The sequence below is a fragment of the Scatophagus argus genome, chromosome 2, assembly GCF_020382885.2.
Source record: "Scatophagus argus isolate fScaArg1 chromosome 2, fScaArg1.pri, whole genome shotgun sequence".
Classification (NCBI taxonomy): domain Eukaryota; kingdom Metazoa; phylum Chordata; class Actinopteri; family Scatophagidae; genus Scatophagus; species Scatophagus argus.
Window position 1 is genome coordinate 27,763,225 of NC_058494.1, and position 16,217 is coordinate 27,779,441.

At 48.5% G+C, this 16,217-nt stretch overlaps 2 protein-coding genes across 3 annotated transcripts; one reads left to right on the forward strand and one right to left on the reverse strand.

The window, feature by feature from the left end:
• Positions 1-2,187: 2,187 nt before the first annotated feature.
• ndufaf5 (NADH:ubiquinone oxidoreductase complex assembly factor 5) lies at positions 2,188-10,703 on the reverse strand. Its single transcript, XM_046376377.1, has 14 exons — positions 10,345-10,703; positions 9,882-9,922; positions 9,728-9,791; positions 9,597-9,644; positions 9,411-9,514; positions 8,958-8,997; positions 8,654-8,851; positions 8,390-8,450; positions 8,129-8,212; positions 7,557-7,639; positions 6,416-7,341; positions 4,237-6,020; positions 2,621-3,979; positions 2,188-2,402 (listed from the first exon to the last, which is right to left on the reverse strand). The coding sequence occupies exons 1-11, from the start codon at positions 10,588-10,590 to the stop codon at positions 7,255-7,257; spliced, it is 1,056 nt and encodes a 351-aa protein (XP_046232333.1). The 5' UTR covers positions 10,591-10,703; the 3' UTR covers positions 2,188-2,402; positions 2,621-3,979; positions 4,237-6,020; positions 6,416-7,254.
• Positions 10,704-11,385: 682 nt separating this feature from the next.
• esf1 (ESF1, nucleolar pre-rRNA processing protein, homolog (S. cerevisiae)) lies at positions 11,386-16,213 on the forward strand. Of its 2 annotated transcripts, none has more exons than XM_046376436.1 (14): positions 11,386-11,512; positions 12,108-12,480; positions 12,724-13,046; positions 13,118-13,231; positions 13,321-13,430; positions 13,517-13,669; positions 13,749-13,863; positions 14,067-14,253; positions 14,350-14,538; positions 14,802-14,929; positions 15,072-15,162; positions 15,312-15,397; positions 15,496-15,651; positions 15,744-16,213. In XM_046376436.1, the coding sequence occupies exons 2-14, from the start codon at positions 12,129-12,131 to the stop codon at positions 16,089-16,091; spliced, it is 2,352 nt and encodes a 783-aa protein (XP_046232392.1). In that variant the 5' UTR covers positions 11,386-11,512; positions 12,108-12,128; the 3' UTR covers positions 16,092-16,213. The 2 variants fall into 2 exon arrangements, with proteins under 2 accessions (XP_046232392.1, XP_046232382.1); XM_046376426.1 differs by having other exon boundaries at positions 11,494-11,518.
• Positions 16,214-16,217: the final 4 nt, after the last annotated feature.

The following is a 16,217-nucleotide window of genomic DNA, read 5'->3' on the forward strand; positions in this document are numbered from 1 at the left end:
TTATAGCAGACTTAATCAGAAGGGAACAAAAACGAGGCTGATGGTTTATTTGACACTCTGACCATAAATTGACATTTGAATTTATCAGCCGATTCAGATCAAAGATATACATGACTAATACCTGCATGACATCAGTCAGTGGATCACAACAGACTGAAGGAAAAGTCTGATATCTGCAGCAGAACACTCGATGAAGAACACTTTGTGTGGCTCAGTGTAAACCGTTTCAGACTACTGACTGCAGCAGTTAACAGAGTTTAAATACTTTAAATTATTCGCTGATATTTCCTGTCTGTGGTGGATTCTGGGCGAGGTAGTACACACACTCCTCAGTGCTGCGTCCTTGAGTTTTCAGCTTGTTCACCGTGCTGTACAGATTATTAAGTGGTGGTGTGGAGGTGCTTGGCGTTTCACTGATGGCCCAGTAGTAAGGACTTTCAACTTCAGATTCCCTCCTGGGCTGCTTCTCTTCCACCTCCTCGTAAATCACATCAGTTACTGTTCTGTTCGGGTTTGTCTCTTGTCTCCGCTTTGAGCAGAGTCTCAGTGTGAAGGCGACCAAAAGCACCAATGCAGCACCCACGACTCCACCCACAGCTATTTTCCACAGGTCTGACGACCGCTGGTCCTCTGGCTCTGAACCCCCTGCTGCACCTGATCCGTTCTGACCCGGTCCAAGGCCTGAATCAGGTCCACTGTTTCTTGGAGGGACGGATTCATTTCTTCTGGGAGTCATCTTGTTAGGATCTGTTGTCACGTCCAGATATATTTGTTCTCCATTGCAGAAGTACATTCCAGAATCGTTGAGTTTAACACCTATTATAACCAGTGAATTATCTGCCTGGGAACCAAAGTGTTTGTCAAATCTTCTCTCAATGCCATCTTTGATCGTGACAAGAGTCACCTTTTCACCGTTTATGAAGCGGCTCCACGTGACATCTTTGTTCCGGTCAGGACAGGACAGCACAGGTGAGGTGTTCTGCAGCACAGTAACACTGGGAGGACTGACTGTAAGGTAAAAACAACACATTATTAGTGCACCTGTGCCTCCATCGCCTGCCTGTCCTCAGTCTTGCGTCTGAGCGTGTCTACTGTGAGAGCAGACAGTGGAGCTGAAGTCCTGACTCAGGACTACCTGCAGTACTACAACCTTTAATGTGAGCACAATACCACAACATCAGCACACTCTGCCACAAGTCAAGTTTTAATATAAAACCAGGATTTCTTCACCTCGTCAGCTGCTGATGTTTTCAGCCACATTAATCAAAACATAAGCTTTGAGCTCCTTTACTGTTGCCAGATAAAAACATTCATTTTAACGTGTGTTGTTGGGATGACTGTGCATTCAGGCCAAAGCCAAAACCCGAGCTTTACAAACGTGATAAAAAGCTGATGAGTTTCATGTTCTTACCGCTGAAGCCGTGACAGGAAAGTCCAGCGAGGACAAAGAAGACGTGAAGCAGCATGTCTGCAGCCTGTGGACCGTGTTAAGTGACCTGAGACCAAAGCGCCGTCGCCTCTGCGTTCAAAGAGGAAGTCAGGACCAGCGGGGTTGTGGTTTGAAAACAAACGGATGTTTCTGTGTGGATTCATGCAGCCAGGAGCTCAGCACAGAGAATCAAACCAGATGGATGATAATAATCATTCTTTAAAAACATTCACTGTACATACACTTACATGGTACAAATCGGATCTTATTTATGAAACAAACTTGTATCAGAGGACCTGATTTATTGAATGCATGGAGGAGAAATCTGCTGCTGAAGCTTGTGAACATGTCTTACTTTATATACTTTATTAGTACTTTGTGAATTTGTGTCTGAGGATCATTAAGGTCTCAGTGATGCAATCATTTCATCATTTATTTGTTGGTCATATTGTGTTTGTCTGATTCTAAAGATAAAGTAACTAATAACTACAACGATCAAACACACGAGGAGGAGTAAACGTTTGCTTCTGAGCTGCAGTGGAGTAGGAGTAGTAGTGTGAAGTACTACTACAGTACTGCAGTAAATGTACTGTGATCCTTTCCATCGCTCCAAATCAGAGTCTGTTGTTGTGTCTGTTGTCAAACCTTGTTTTCTGATGCAGTAATTTTCATCTGCCACTTTTGTCAGTGTGGTCAACACCCACCCAGCTTTCTAAAACTGAACTTCCTGTGACAGAAAACATCATGATGCCATCATGTTTCTGTTGCTCAACTTTATTCCAGTGAACAAACGTACAACACGTCACCTGCTTTCAGCCCGGCTAACACCTGTTTGTTTGAATAAAGCTGATTATTTACAGCGTGCAGCGTGTCGGCTCAGGTGCTTCTACGTCTGGTTGGCGTCGGTCGGCCGGCTGATCTTTGATAAATCTCCAAACGAGGCTGTGGCTGAGCCTCGCTTCGCCGGTTTGGCCTGACAAAGACAAACACAACAACATTTAAAAGGTTAATTCGTGTTGTGTGTTCGTCTCCACAGCACAAAGACACACAGTCCAGACTCATGCAGACCGTCTGCAGTGCAGCAGAGGTCCTCCTGACGAATCCTGACGCCCACGAGGGGGCGAGCGTCTCGTTTGTCCAGAGGTGTGGATCAACGTGAACGTGTTAATGCAGACAGAACACCTGTCTTACCTGTGACTCGTGAGGCTTCCAGCCAATCATGTAGTGGATCTGGAAGGTGGCGGGGATGGACCCGTCCTCGGTTCCATACATCTCTGAAACACACGCGTGATAAACACGAGGGCAAGACGCCACTGTAGTTAAAGGAGCAGTTCGGTGTTTTTGAGAAACGTCACATGAGAACTTTGATCTCTTTCAGTCACATTTATTAACTTTGATTGAGTTATGCAGCTCTGTAGCTGCAGTTTCCTTCTGCTTCAAGTGTTTGTGCTGAGCTCCAGAATACGAGCAGTCAACCCTTTCTGATTCTGAATGTGAGTCTGCAGTCACTGCAGCCTTTGCCTCAGAAAGAGGAAGTTAAAACAGTCACACAGGCCAAACACCAACAGAAATGAGTCTATTTTAGTGTGATGTGTCACTGTGGATGAGGATGAAAAAAGGCACCAGATGAGGCTTGAGATAAAGGAAACATGCCGTCAGTGGAAAGAAATGTGTGGAGGGAAAAGAGAAGTGTCAGAAATACAACTGAAATTCCGCGCTGATGCTGTTACACCGGAACAAACACGCTTTACATTTCACAATTTCAGCAATAAGACGGGCGTTGTTTTGTGTTTTTGTAAGTGATGACAAATGGAAGGATCCAAACCACTACGGTGTCAGGGTGGGGATCTCAGAGAGCCCTCTGGGTCCTCCTGACCATGCAAATCTTTAAAAACACATGAAGGTTTCAAACAGCTGTTCAGTGTGGTTTCTATCTGACAGGAGGGAACAACACATTCATGTTCAGCAGTGGACGAATCCACATGTGGTGCTCCGCTGGGTGTGTGTGGTTACTGACACAAAATAATAATAATAATAATAATAATGATAATATGAAGCACTGAAAACCTGAAAACCAGGTTCCCAAAATCAAATCCTACAACTCAAACACAACAAAAGAGCAAAATAAGAAGCAACTATAGAAAGCTAATCGTCAATAAATGTAGGAAATACAAAATTCAAAACCAACAAGATAAACGGACGGTAAAAAGGCGACATCACATATAAGCCTGTCTACATAAACGGGTTTTAAAAGAAGTCCCTGACCCTGAACGCCTGATCTCCTCGGGCAGGTCGTTCCAGAGCCGAGGAGCCCTGACAGCAAAAACCTGATCACCTTCAGTCTTTAACCTTTGGAACGTCCAAAAGGTCCCCACCTGAGGACCTCAGGCTGCAGGCTGGCAGCCAGCGAAGGGAGGCTGCGATGGGGCTGACGGGACGTCGTCTGTTAAAACCAGTGAGAACCTGCTGCGTTCTGAACCAGCTGGAGCCGTGGGACTCATGGGAGACTTATGGGAACCGCCGGACAGAAGAGAGCTGCAGTAGTTCCACCTGGAGAAGATGAAAGCGTGGATGACTTTTTCCAGGTCAGGCTGTAAAGGGACTGGTTTCTGGATTTTGCTCACGGTGAACATGACTGGGCGACTTTTTTGACATGAGGGTCAAAGCTGAGATTGGAGCTGAATGACACACGGATTTCTGGAAGGCCTGATCTCCTTGTTTCCACTGAACTACACTGCATGGCTGCGTTAGTGACACTCCATTTCAACCTGTGGTCTGCTTTGTCCAACTGGTGTTGCTGCACCCACCTGTCCAAGATGGCGGACACGCTCGCACGTGCACTACTCAGACTGGGTTGTAACAGTCGGGTCCTGCCCGGAGCTCGAGCCTCTCGTCCACCAGGCGACGCGCGCTTTCCTTCTGTGCAGGGATACATACAGAAAATAGTTCCTACAGGAAACTGCTCACAGCAGTCTGGGATTACGTTGCACAACCCGATCATGATTTCTGGACGGAGACATTGCTGTGGACAGTGCTTTTCAGGTGTCATGTTTTGGCCCTTTGAGTAACACAAGCATTAGTTACATCTGTGATGTTTAATTTCTTCAAAGAAACTTTTATTGAATGAAACTCTGCATGGTTTACAATCCTGTGATGTCAGCAGGGAGCAGGAAACTGTCAGGTGTTAGAAAGAACAAACAAGAGAATAAGAACAACAACAACAAAAAGTTAACCAAAGCTTTACAGCAGCATGTGATGCTGAATGAAGACAGCGACAGCATTTAGAGCTTTCACATCAGCACATTGGGCCTTAATGAACTGCTCAGGCTCTTCATGAAAGATGCTTTTCATTAGCCAATTTACTTTTCAGCGCTGACAGTTTCTGCTGCTCAGCTTCAGCCCACAAACCGGAGGATCCAGGAACTGAACTGTGGGGTCAGCAGACTCCTGAGCCACAGCTGCCACACAGCATCCGTCAGGTCTCATCTTCCTCTCAAAGGCCCATAGAGGGCGCTCCGAGAGCTCACGTGGCTCGCAGGTCACCGTTGGAGTTTGACTTTTTGAAGACAGCAGACTGAACTGAACCAAAAGGACAAATACAAACACTCCACAGAGATACTGATATCCATGTAGACAGTGATTACTCTTAGAAATACACTCCAAACACGAAGGAAGGCGACGCAGCAGTGACGAAAGTCCTGCGGTTTGTGTTGCAGTCTGTGGACGGGAGGTGAAGGCTCACACGAGCTGAAGGAAGGAAACGGAAGAAAATAAACAGCAAAGATACCAGCAAGTCCAGCCACTTCCACCATCACAGCACAGCCCGAGTGCGACGGCTAACAGACAGAATACTGACTGACGTCTGCTGTCTGTGCTGGGCTTTGGCCGACGTAGTGACACACACTCACACACTCCTCAGTGCTGCATCTGCTGGTCTTCAGCCTGTGGACTCTGTTGTGCAGGTTGTTATTTTGTGTTGTGCAGGAGCTTTTCCAGCAGCAGGAGGGACTTTGCAGCTCAGATTCCCTCCTGGGCTGCTCCTCCTCTTCCACCTCCTCGTAAATCACCCGAGTCACAGTTCTGTTCACATTCAGGTTCGCCTCCCCTCTCGTTTCTGAGCAGAGTCTCAGTGTGAAGACGACCAAAAGCACCAATGCCGCACCCACGACTCCACCCACAGCTATTTTCCACAGGTCTGACGACCGCTGGTCCTCTGGCTCTGAACCCCCTGCTGCACCTGATCCGTTCTGACCCGGTCCAAGGCCTGAATCAGGTCCACTGTTTCTTGGAGGGACGGATTCATTTCTTCTGGGAGTCATCTTGTTAGGATCTGTTGTCACGTCCAGATATATTTGTTCTCCATTGCAGAAGTACATTCCAGAATCGTTGAGTTTAACACCTATTATAACCAGTGAATTATCTGCCTGGGAACCAAAGTGTTTGTCAAATATTTTCTCTTCCTCATCTTTGATCGTGACAAGAGTCACCTTTTCACCGTTTATGAAGCGGCTCCACGTGACATCTTTGTTCCGGTCAGGACAGGACAGCACAGGTGAGGTGTTCTGCAGCACAGTAACACTGGGAGGACTGACTGTAAGGTAAAAACAACACATTATTAGTGCACCTGTGCCTCCATCGCCTGCCTGTCCTCAGTCTTGCGTCTGAGCGTGTCTACTGTGAGAGCAGACAGTGGAGCTGAAGTCCTGACTCAGGACTACCTGCAGTACTACAACCTTTAATGTGAGCACAATACCACAACATCAGCACACTCTGCCACAAGTCAAGTTTTAATATAAAACCAGGATTTCTTCACCTCGTCAGCTGCTGATGTTTTCAGCCACATTAATCAAAACATAAGCTTTGAGCTCCTTTACTGTTGCCAGATAAAAACATTCATTTTAACGTGTGTTGTTGGGATGACTGTGCATTCAGGCCAAAGCCAAAACCCGAGCTTTACAAATGTGATAAAAAGTTTCATGTTCTTACCGCTGAAGCCGTGACAGGAAAGTCCAACGAGGACAAAGAAGACGTGAAGCAGCATGTCTGCAGCCTGTGGACCGTGTTAAGTGACCTGAGACCAAAGCGCCGTTGCCTCTGCGTTCAAAGAGGAAGTCAGGACCAGCGGGGTTGTGGTTTGAAAACAAACGGATGTTTCTGTGTGGATTCATGCTGTTCTCAAATGTTACCAATAAAAGCCTATTGATGAACCGCACTGATAAAAAGGTCCTCATGTGTGAAAAACGTCTCCAGCTGCAGCCATCAGTCACGTCAGACGCACTTCTGACACGCAGATGACTCGTTCAGAGGGCACCTGAAACACGTGTTGCTTCACATGTTCTACCTGAGCACAGGTGGCATTAATGATCTGTCTAACCATCACAAATGATCGACCGTTTTGGTACATCTGAGCAGAAGAACAGATGTTTGCCACGGCAGCAGTTTGCCTTCAGGTGAAGGAGATTTAGCTCAGTCTGTCTGTCTGTCTGTCTGTTTGTCTGTCTGTCTGTCTGTCTGCCTGTCTGTCTGTGCTGTCTGTCTGTCTGTCTGAGACCACCGACATGACAGCTTCGTCAAACCTTCTTCATGTATGACAAATTTTATCATCAATAAGTCAACTTTTATCTTTAGATCAACACCCACCCAGCTTTCTAAAACTGAACTTCCTGTGACAACAAAAAACATCATGATGTCATCATGTTTCTGTTGCTCAACTTTATTCCAGTGAACAAACGTACAACACGTCACCTGCTTTCAGCCCGGCTAACACCTGTTTGTTTGAATAAAGCTGATTATTTACAGCGTGCAGCGTGTCGGCTCAGGTGCTTCTACGTCTGGTTGGCGTCGGTCGGCCGGCTGATCTTTGATAAATCTCCAAACGAGGCTGTGGCTGAGCCTCGCTTCGCCGGTTTGGCCTGACAAAGACAAACACAACATTTAAAAGGTTAAATCGTGTTGTGTGTTCGTCTCCACAGCACAAAGACACACAGTCCAGACTCATGCAGACCGTGTGCAGTGCAGCAGAGGTCCTCCTGACGAATCCTGACGCCCACGAGGGGGCGAGCGTCTCGTTTGTCCAGAGGTGTGGATCAACGTGAACGTGTTAATGCAGACAGAACACCTGTCTTACCTGTGACTCGTGAGGCTTCCAGCCAATCATGTAGTGGATCTGGAAGGTGGCGGGGATGGACCCGTCCTCGGTTCCATACATCTCTGAAACACACGCGTGATAAACACGAGGGCAAGACGCCACTGTAGTTAAAGGAGCAGTTTGGTGTTTTTGAGAAACGTCACATGAGATCTTTGATCTCTTTCAGTCACATTTATTAACTTTGATTGAGTTATGCAGCTCTGTAGCCGCAGTTTCCTTCTGCTTCAAGTGTTTGTGCTGAGCTCCAGAATACGAGCAGTCAACCCTTTCTGATTCTGAATGTGAGTCTGCAGTCACTGCAGCCTTTGCCTCAGAAAGAGGAAGTTAAAACAGCCACACAGGCCAAACACCAACAGAAACGTGAAAGACTCTTCCAGGTGTGAATAAAAACATGTATGGGTGACAGTTTTACCTGTGAGGCTCCACGCTGATCTTAAATACGTTTAAATATGTTAAATACTCGTAAATATGTTTATGTTTCTACTGGTGTGGAGTCGCAGATCGATCGTGTTTCATCACTTGCAAGCAGCTGATCGACGCTCTCCTCTCACCTTTATAAATAGCTGCCGCCGCTAATATGGTGTCCCTGTGCAGCAGTGACCTCCTGTTCCAGGCGCAGTTACTCTCACCCATACCTGCACAGCGTGGGGACAAAGTCAGTAGGTTTGGTTCAGAGGCCTGAAGTCTACTGGGACTGAAGACCAGACTTCAGTGGAACACATTTCAGCATAATGCAGTCAGCACACGACCAGGAACCACAGCCTGAGGCTCAGTGCTGTGTCGGGGTTTAACTCTGATACGCTCGTTTGTACCTTGTAAATCAGTCATGACTTCGATGACTCCTGGATAGTGAACCTGAACATCATCAACATCCTGAAACAGACAGACAGGAAGTGAGAGCTGCGCCGCCGAGCACAACATTAATAAAACACGGGTTGAACACAGTGATGTGAAAGCGCGTTCGGCTTTAATCATTTGTTTATTTGGGTACTTTTACTACTAACTCCTGGATGTGTCTGTGCGAGCAGTTTTCTGTCAGTTTTTGTCTGTAGATCCGGTCGTGGAGTCTAACTCACCACAGTCAGCATGTTGAAGCCGGCCTGGCCCAGCAGGTTGCCCAGGTCGGTGACGGCCGTGTAGGGGGAGATGTGGGGGGAGAATCCTCCCTCCCTCTCGGTCTCGGCGAGCTGGAGGGAACACCGCAGCTCGTACAGGGTCTCCCCGCCCACCATGGCCCCGATGAACACCCCGTCCGGCTTCAGCACCTGGTGGATCTGAGCGGGAGGAGGTCAGATTAAAACACTGCAGTGAAGGTGGGCTTGTGACCTCCGGTGGCAGATCGTCACAGGACAAAGTCATCTGTACGAGCTTTATTCACACCTGTTTGAGAGCTCCGGGCAGGTCATTGATCCAATGCAGACTGGAACAAGACAGAAGTGAGATTAAATCCACACATCAGAAGAACAGCCTGCTGCATCCCACTGAGCCTCATTCTTCCAGACCATGATCAGTCCTGCAGGTACCGCGTTGGAGAGGGAGGGTGACTGGGATCAGGTCTGCCTGAGGCCTCTCAGGATAGAAGACTCAACTGATGTCCTGAATGCATCTTTATTTTCAGGTAACTCCGGGTTTTTAGTGCTTGTTTTTAATTTCTGTTTCAGTGTGTGTGGGTTTCACGTGTTCCAGAGCTGCTGAATCACTGAATCTTGTGGAACATTAAAGAAAAGGATCAGTGATGAATTAACGCCATCTTTTGGCGGGAAATGGTACACCAGAGCATCAAATTGTCCCTCAGTGAGCAGAAAAGCTTTGGAGTCACGATGTGTTAATCACCTCAAGCTGCTCATCACCAGGTCAAAGGTGTTTTCCTTAAACGGCAGGAACTCCTCGTCAGCAACGACACAGTGAGTCGGGATCTCGCTCGGCCTCCTCTGTTTCTGAGCAGTCCAACCAGGAAACAAACGTACGTCAATGTCATGCGGTCGTCGGTTTAATAAGTGACTGACCACAAAGACTCACCAGACTGTCCTCTGAGACGTCCATCAGGAACAAACGCTCCACCACATCCTGAAACACGCAGAGTGTCAACAATTCAGTTGTGAACTCAGCCAACGAGAACAGTGTGGCGGCTTCCGATGTGCATGCTGTACCTCGCTTAAATGCTCTACGATGTGACTTTTCCCACAGCCCACTTCCAGAGCGAGAGGAAACGTCCTGAGAGGACAGGAAGAGGGGAAGACGTTTGAGAGGACAGAAGACAGGGCCTGTGTGTCCATGAACATGTGTGTGTTCCCATGAACTCACCTCGCAACGTCATAGACCCGATCTGCCACTCGACTGCCGACCTGCAGTCCAACACGACAAAAATCAAACGGATGTTCTCAAACTGCTGGTTAAAGGAGTCTGCTGTGTATTTACCCTTCAAAATAAAACCTCCAAATGTTGGTACAATACTTGCTAGAAGAGCAAACAAATCTTTTTTTAAGTTCACTTAAACGTCACTTCTTAATTTTCAATGTTGAAAAGATCCCAAAGACCAAATCTTATAAGGCTTTGTTCATTTAAACCAGTCATGAAGTAAAGATGGACAAAATGTAACCTCCTCAAAAGTGAAGATAAATGCAGTGAAGTAATAATATTTGACTCTGGATGTAGTGGAGTAGAAGTACAAAGTGCCATGAAAAGAAAAATAAACTACCAGCACCCCCAGTCCACGTGTACTTCAGTGCAGTACTTGACTAAATGTACTTCTCTGTGGTTCTGGTACCTCGTCCCTCAGGTAGTCGTACTGGTTTCCGTCCTCCAGAGATGCTGCCCAGTTCTTCTGCCTCCTCTTCATCTCTCTGTTGAACACGTTCATGCTGCCCCTGCCGGACACCGACATCCCTCTGCGGGGCTCAGACCTCGGCCCGGCCCGGAGTCTGCAGCAGGAGGACAGGATCCGGCTCCAGCTGCCTGAGGACCCGGCGATCCACAGCCGCTGCAGGACCCCCCGACACACTCCGCTGCTCATCGGGCTGCTTTGAGGTCAGCTGTGGATTAAAGCTGGCAAACTTACATCAGTTCTCAGCAGCTAAGCAGACTTCCGGTCCTCCACAGCGGATGACCTCAGGGAAGAGCAGGAGGGAAAACGAGGAACTGGATTACGCTGGGCTCATTGGAAACTATGGAACTGGACTTGAATCTGGAAATAGACTAAAATCTCAGATGTTACTCAATTAAATGTAAAAACAATGTTGGTAACACCAATCTCACGAGGCTACTATTATCATTTGATTTTTCATTCATATCTTGATTATTTATGTAATTGTGAGATTTACTGTTTGGTACATACATAGAAAACAGTGAAACAACTTTCACTCCCATTTCGCTGTTTTGACATTTCATGTTTGGTCCAAAACATAAAAATATAAAATTTACAAATACATAAAACACAGAAAAAGACTTAAGCACAACACAGGAAAAGTTGGGACTAAATAAATGTTCAGTGTTTTGCTTAACAAATGACTTGAACGGTTACTTTATGTTCATTCATTATATTAATAGCTTCTTCACATACAGTTAAAATAAGTAAGAAAAAACTGTTGTTCCCACATAAATCAGAATCAGAATCAGAATTCCTTTATTTATCCCTGGGGGGAAATTCTTGAATAAGTAACATTACTAAGATAAACAAGTTAAAATATTAACCTGTGGAAAACTGATTGTCATGTAAATACATGTAGGTGGTATGTGTCATAACAATTTTGACTGATTGAGAAAAGTTACAAATTTAAGTTAACTAGAACGTGTTTCAAAAAAAGTTCCAGTAGCCTCAGCGCGGATTTTGCGTTGTTGTCCCGCTTCTCTTGCCGTACCAAGGAAGGGGCGGGAAGAGAGAGAGGTCACGGAAGCGTTGCATGCTGGGTAAACACGTGTAGCAGGAGAGCAGAGAGGTATCGGTAAAATGTTACGGTTGTCGTTATTTTTAAACGGTGTTTTAAACACATTTTGAATGTGCTGTCACAGGCAGCTGCTCAGTGTTGTGTAGCGTTAGCCGCTGTTTGCTTTTCCCGCGCTTACTGTCTGTCTTCACAGTGCGGACATTTTGTTTACATGTCGGCTCAAAGTGAGCCGCAGCTGAGCGTCTCAGCCGTCCGAGTGAAACAGTTCAGTAGACCGCTGTGTTCCCAGTGAGGACCCGGCTCTGTGCCAGTGCGCTCCACACTGTACCTCAGGCTGCGACAAATACTAGCATTACTGCTAACAGATTTATCGTTTTGTTCAGTTTTCAAAAATACTGGAAAAAGAAGAGAGTATGCGGTTGTTTCCAAGATTAAGTCTAAAAAGTCAGCCGAGATGTAATTTATAAAACTATAAATCACAGGCGAAAAACCTCCGTAGAGTTGTGAAGGAAACTACAGAGTTGGTGTTAACGATGGATCAGATACACTGACTACTGCAGCTGTGATCGAACATCAGTAAAGCTGCCGGTTTGAAGGATGTGCCCGTACACTTAAATCCAAGAGTAAATCCTTTTTTTCCTGTCAGGTGACGCACAGCTTGGCCACCATGTCGTCCAACAAGAAGCAGGACGGCGACGAGCGCTTCGTCCGGGTGCAGAAGGACCCCCGATTCTGGGAAATGCCGGACAGGGAGCGCAAAATCAAGATCGACAAGCGTTTCCAGTCCATGTTCCATGACAAGCGCTTCAAGGAGAAGTACACGGTGGACAAGCGAGGCCGTCCCATCAACCACAGCACCACAGAGGACCTGAAGCGCTTCTACAAAGTCTCTGACTCCGAGGACGAAGACGATGAGGAGGAGGATGTGAAGAGCAAGAAGAAGCAGAAAGGGAAGGAGAAGCTGGCGAAGGAAGGAAAAGCAGAGCAGCCTGAGCGAGGGGTCCGAGTCGTGGAGGAAGGTGAGAAGACGTTTCTGTCCGCCTGCTGGATTGTTTTCATGTGATCATGTGACCTCCAGCAGGTGAACGTGAACACGTCATCGTCCATTAGTCAGTCAATCATTTGATAGAAAATTCATCCAAACTATTTTAATAACTTTTGAATTCTGAACGTTGCTTACAGATTACAAATGGTGGCAGCTTCCTGTTTGACAAACCGATCAGGATTTCTGCGTCTGTAACACTTTTTGCCGTTTTCTTCAGACGATGAAGACGATGAGGAGCAGCAGTCTGCCGAGGAGGACGAAGTTGACCTGGGAGACAGCGTGACAGGCGGCAGCGGGGAGGATGAAGATGACGCCGAAGAGGAGAGCGACGTGGCGAGCGGCTCAGACGGGGAGGAGTCCGGTCTGGACTCGGAGGAGGACAGCGACAGCGGGCCGGATCTGGCCAGAGGGAAGGGAAACGTAGAGACCAGCTCCGACGAAGACGACGATGACGAGGTGGACGACATCCTGAGGAAAGAGGAAGAGGAGATCGAACACGACTGGGGAGAGCTGTGCAAAGACGCCCCGCGAGGCGACCAGGTGAGGTGGCGTCTGTTCGCCAGAGCCTCAAACACCGAACCCGCTCTGACCGTTTGTGGTTTGTGCGTCAGGTTTCTGCCCGACTGGCCGTGTGCAACACGGACTGGGACCGCCTGAAAGCCAAAGACCTGCTGGCTCTGCTCAACTCCTTCACGCCTAAAGGAGGAGCCGTGCTGTCCGTCAAGGTGAGAGGAGGCGGGCGACGTGGGCTGCCGGTTATTTTCATTACTGCGTAATCCGTCAAACCGGTTAACTGATCAATAGTGTTTATCAGATCTACCCATCAGAGTTCGGGAAGGAGAGGCTGAAGACCGAGGAGACTCAGGGGCCGCTGGAGCTGAGAGCTCTGCCCGACGACTCTGAGGACGACACCGAGGAGGAGAGGTGACACACACACACACGCACGCACACACACACACACACGCACACAACCTCCTCCTCGGGGGCTGATGAGTGTGTGTTGTCCTCAGGGTGTACAGAGAGAAGATGCGTGATTACCAGTTCAAGAGGCTCAAGTATTTCTACGCCGTGGTGGAGTGTGACTCCGTCCACACGGCCACCAAAATCTACGAGGAGTGTGACGGCTACGAGTACGAGAGCAGCTGCTCCGTGCTGGACCTGCGGTGAGACCTCACACCCGACGGCACAAACGCAGACGTTCTGACCGAGACCAGTCTAATGTCTAACTTCCTCTGGGTTCAGGTTCATCCCCGACGACGTCACGTTCGACGAGGAGCCCAGAGACGAGGCGACGGACGTCAACCTGTCGGCCTACACGCCCAAACTGTTCACCTCCTCCGCCACGACGACGTCAAAGGTACCAAACACTTACTAAAAACTTCATGTCCCCTCACTGTGGGGAGCAGACCTTTACTTTGAAAGGGTTGTGTGGAGGAGAGACCCCGAGTACATTTACTCGGGAATACTATGGGGTACTTTAGTATTTCCTTCTGAACTTTATACTGCATCTCCACCACATCTCACAGGTACCTTTGTGCTGACGTGTCTTTAACCAATCAGGTGACGCTGACGTGGGACGAGACAGACCACGAACGTGTGAGCGCCCTGAACAGGAAGTTCAACAAGGACGAGCTGCTGGACATGGACTTCAACGCATACCTGGCCTCGTCCAGCGAAGAGGAGGATGAAGAAGAAGGTCTTGGCTTTGGAGAGGAGGAGGATGGAGATGACGACGGCGGATCAGGAGGTGAGACGGAAACTTTCAGCTTCATTCATTCATTCATTCTGTGATGAGACGAAGCAACGCTGACGAGCTGTGATGTCTTATGTCTTACTGTGGCAGACCGGACGGAAGAGCCCGTCGTGGAGGTAGACAGGAAGCCCCAGGAGGAGGAAGAGAAGAAGAAGAACAAGAAGAAGAAAAGTGAGGATCAGATCTCCAAGTACAGAGAGCTGCTGAAAGGCATCCAGGACAAAGAGAAGAGGCTGCAGGAAGACAAAGACATGGAGATGGAGATCACCTGGGTGCCAGGTACGAGGACGCCTCCTCCAGTCCACGTGTCCCAGTGCGAAGCCTTCTGGGCGATGTGGCGTTTAGGTCACGTGTGTTTGACATTTGAGCCGTGTGACCTTAACAATAAAACACAGACTCAGACAACCTGCGTCGTGTTTCAGACATTCAGTTAAGAGCAACAAAAAGTAATCCGAGTACTGCAGCGTGTTACTCTGAAGTCTTTTCCACAGCTGAGCTTCCTGTGTGTGTGTGTGTGTGTGTGTGTGTGTGTGTGTGTTCAGGGCTGAAGGAGACGACGGAGCAGCTGGTGAAGAAGAAGCTGGAGGGGAAGGACAAGCTGACGCCCTGGGAGGTTTTCTTGGAGAAGAAGAAAGACAGGAAGAAGCAGAAGAAGTCTCACCAGAAGCAGGTGAGCGTCAAACGAGTTCCTGAACGAGTTTTAGTTTCCTCCCAAGCGTCTGAATGCGACCGCGGCGTCACGTTCAGCGGTCAGCTCAGCTAACGTCACTCCGAGCCTTCATCGCTTTGTTTCACATTCTGTCTCGCATCAGGGAGGAAAAGAGGCGGAGTCCAGCGACGACGAGCTTCCTCCAGACGTCGACCTCAGCGACCCGTTCTTCGCCGAGGAGCTCGCCGCGTCAGGTGATCAGCACTGTCACTCAGTCAGTCACAGCAGGGCTGGAGGAGATCTGGTTTCAGGAGGTGCTGCTGCCCCCCTTTATGACATCCGTTTGTTAGCAAAACCTTTAACAGTTCACATTGTTTTGTTTTGCTGTCTGATGCGCCTGCAGACGTGAAGAAGAAACAGAAGAAGAAGAAGAAGCAGGAGGAAGAGGAGCGGACAGCTGAGGAGGAAGAGCAGCTGGAGAAACAGAAGGTCAGAGTTGAATCAGTCGTGGAGGCGGGTGGACGTGCGTCTCAGAGCGACGACCTCACGCTGTGTGTGTGTGTGTGTGCGTGCGTGTGTGTGCGCAGGCGGAGATGGCGTTGCTGATGGAGGACGATGCCGACGATGCCAAACACAAACACTTCAACTACGACAAGATCGTGGAGCAGCAGAACCTGAGCAAGAAGAAGAGGAAGAAGCTGCTGAAGAAGGGGGAGGAGCCGCCAGAGCACGACGACTTCCAGGTCAGTTTGGCAGTCTGATGTGGGACAGCTGGACCACAAGCTCCAACTCTGTCATTTGTGTCAAACCGTCTCCTGTCCGTCTGTGTGTCCAGGTGGACGTCAGAGACCCTCGTTTCCAGGCCATGTTCACCTCCCACCTGTTCAACCTGGACCCGTCGCACCCCAGCTACAAGAACACCAAAGCCACGCAGAGCATCCTCACGGAGAAGCAGCGCAGACGGGAGGAGGAGGAGCGGCGCCGGGCGGAGGACACAGTCAGAGCTCAGGAGGTCACGTCCTCACAGGAAGCAGCAGGAAACAAACGGGAAAGTGACTTTGGTGCCCCGTCAGTCGAGGCCGCCTCAAAGAAACCCATGGACCCGAGTTTGTCTCTGCTCGTCAAGTCCATTAAAAGCAAAACCGAGCAGTTTCAGACTCGCAAGAAACAGAAGCTCATGTAGGCGTGACGGAAACGAACTGAGACTCAAATCAGACCTGCTCGGATCAGGACTGCTGGCTTTCTTCTGTGTGTCTGTGCACAAAGCAATGAAACATGTTTTAGTAAAAACTGACTCCTGCTGCCTCGG

Bases quoted from the DNA above. Each gene is read 5' to 3' on its own strand.
- ndufaf5 (XM_046376377.1), bottom strand. From the start codon at position 10,590: ATGAGCAGCGGAGTGTGTCGGGGGGTCCTGCAGCGGCTGTGGATCGCC. The intron at 8,852-8,957 runs GTGTGAATAAAG...CCTCCCGCTCAG, and splicing joins TGCCCGGAGCTCTCAAACAG to ATCCACCAGGTGCTGAAGCC. The intron at 7,640-8,128 runs GTGAGAGGAGAG...CGTGTGTTTCAG, and splicing joins GGCGGCAGCTATTTATAAAG to AGATGTATGGAACCGAGGAC.
- esf1 (XM_046376436.1), top strand. From the start codon at position 12,129: ATGTCGTCCAACAAGAAGCAGGACGGCGACGAGCGCTTCGTCCGGGTG. The intron at 13,864-14,066 runs GTACCAAACACT...TTAACCAATCAG, and splicing joins CCGCCACGACGACGTCAAAG to GTGACGCTGACGTGGGACGA. The intron at 14,254-14,349 runs GTGAGACGGAAA...TTACTGTGGCAG, and splicing joins TGACGACGGCGGATCAGGAG to ACCGGACGGAAGAGCCCGTC.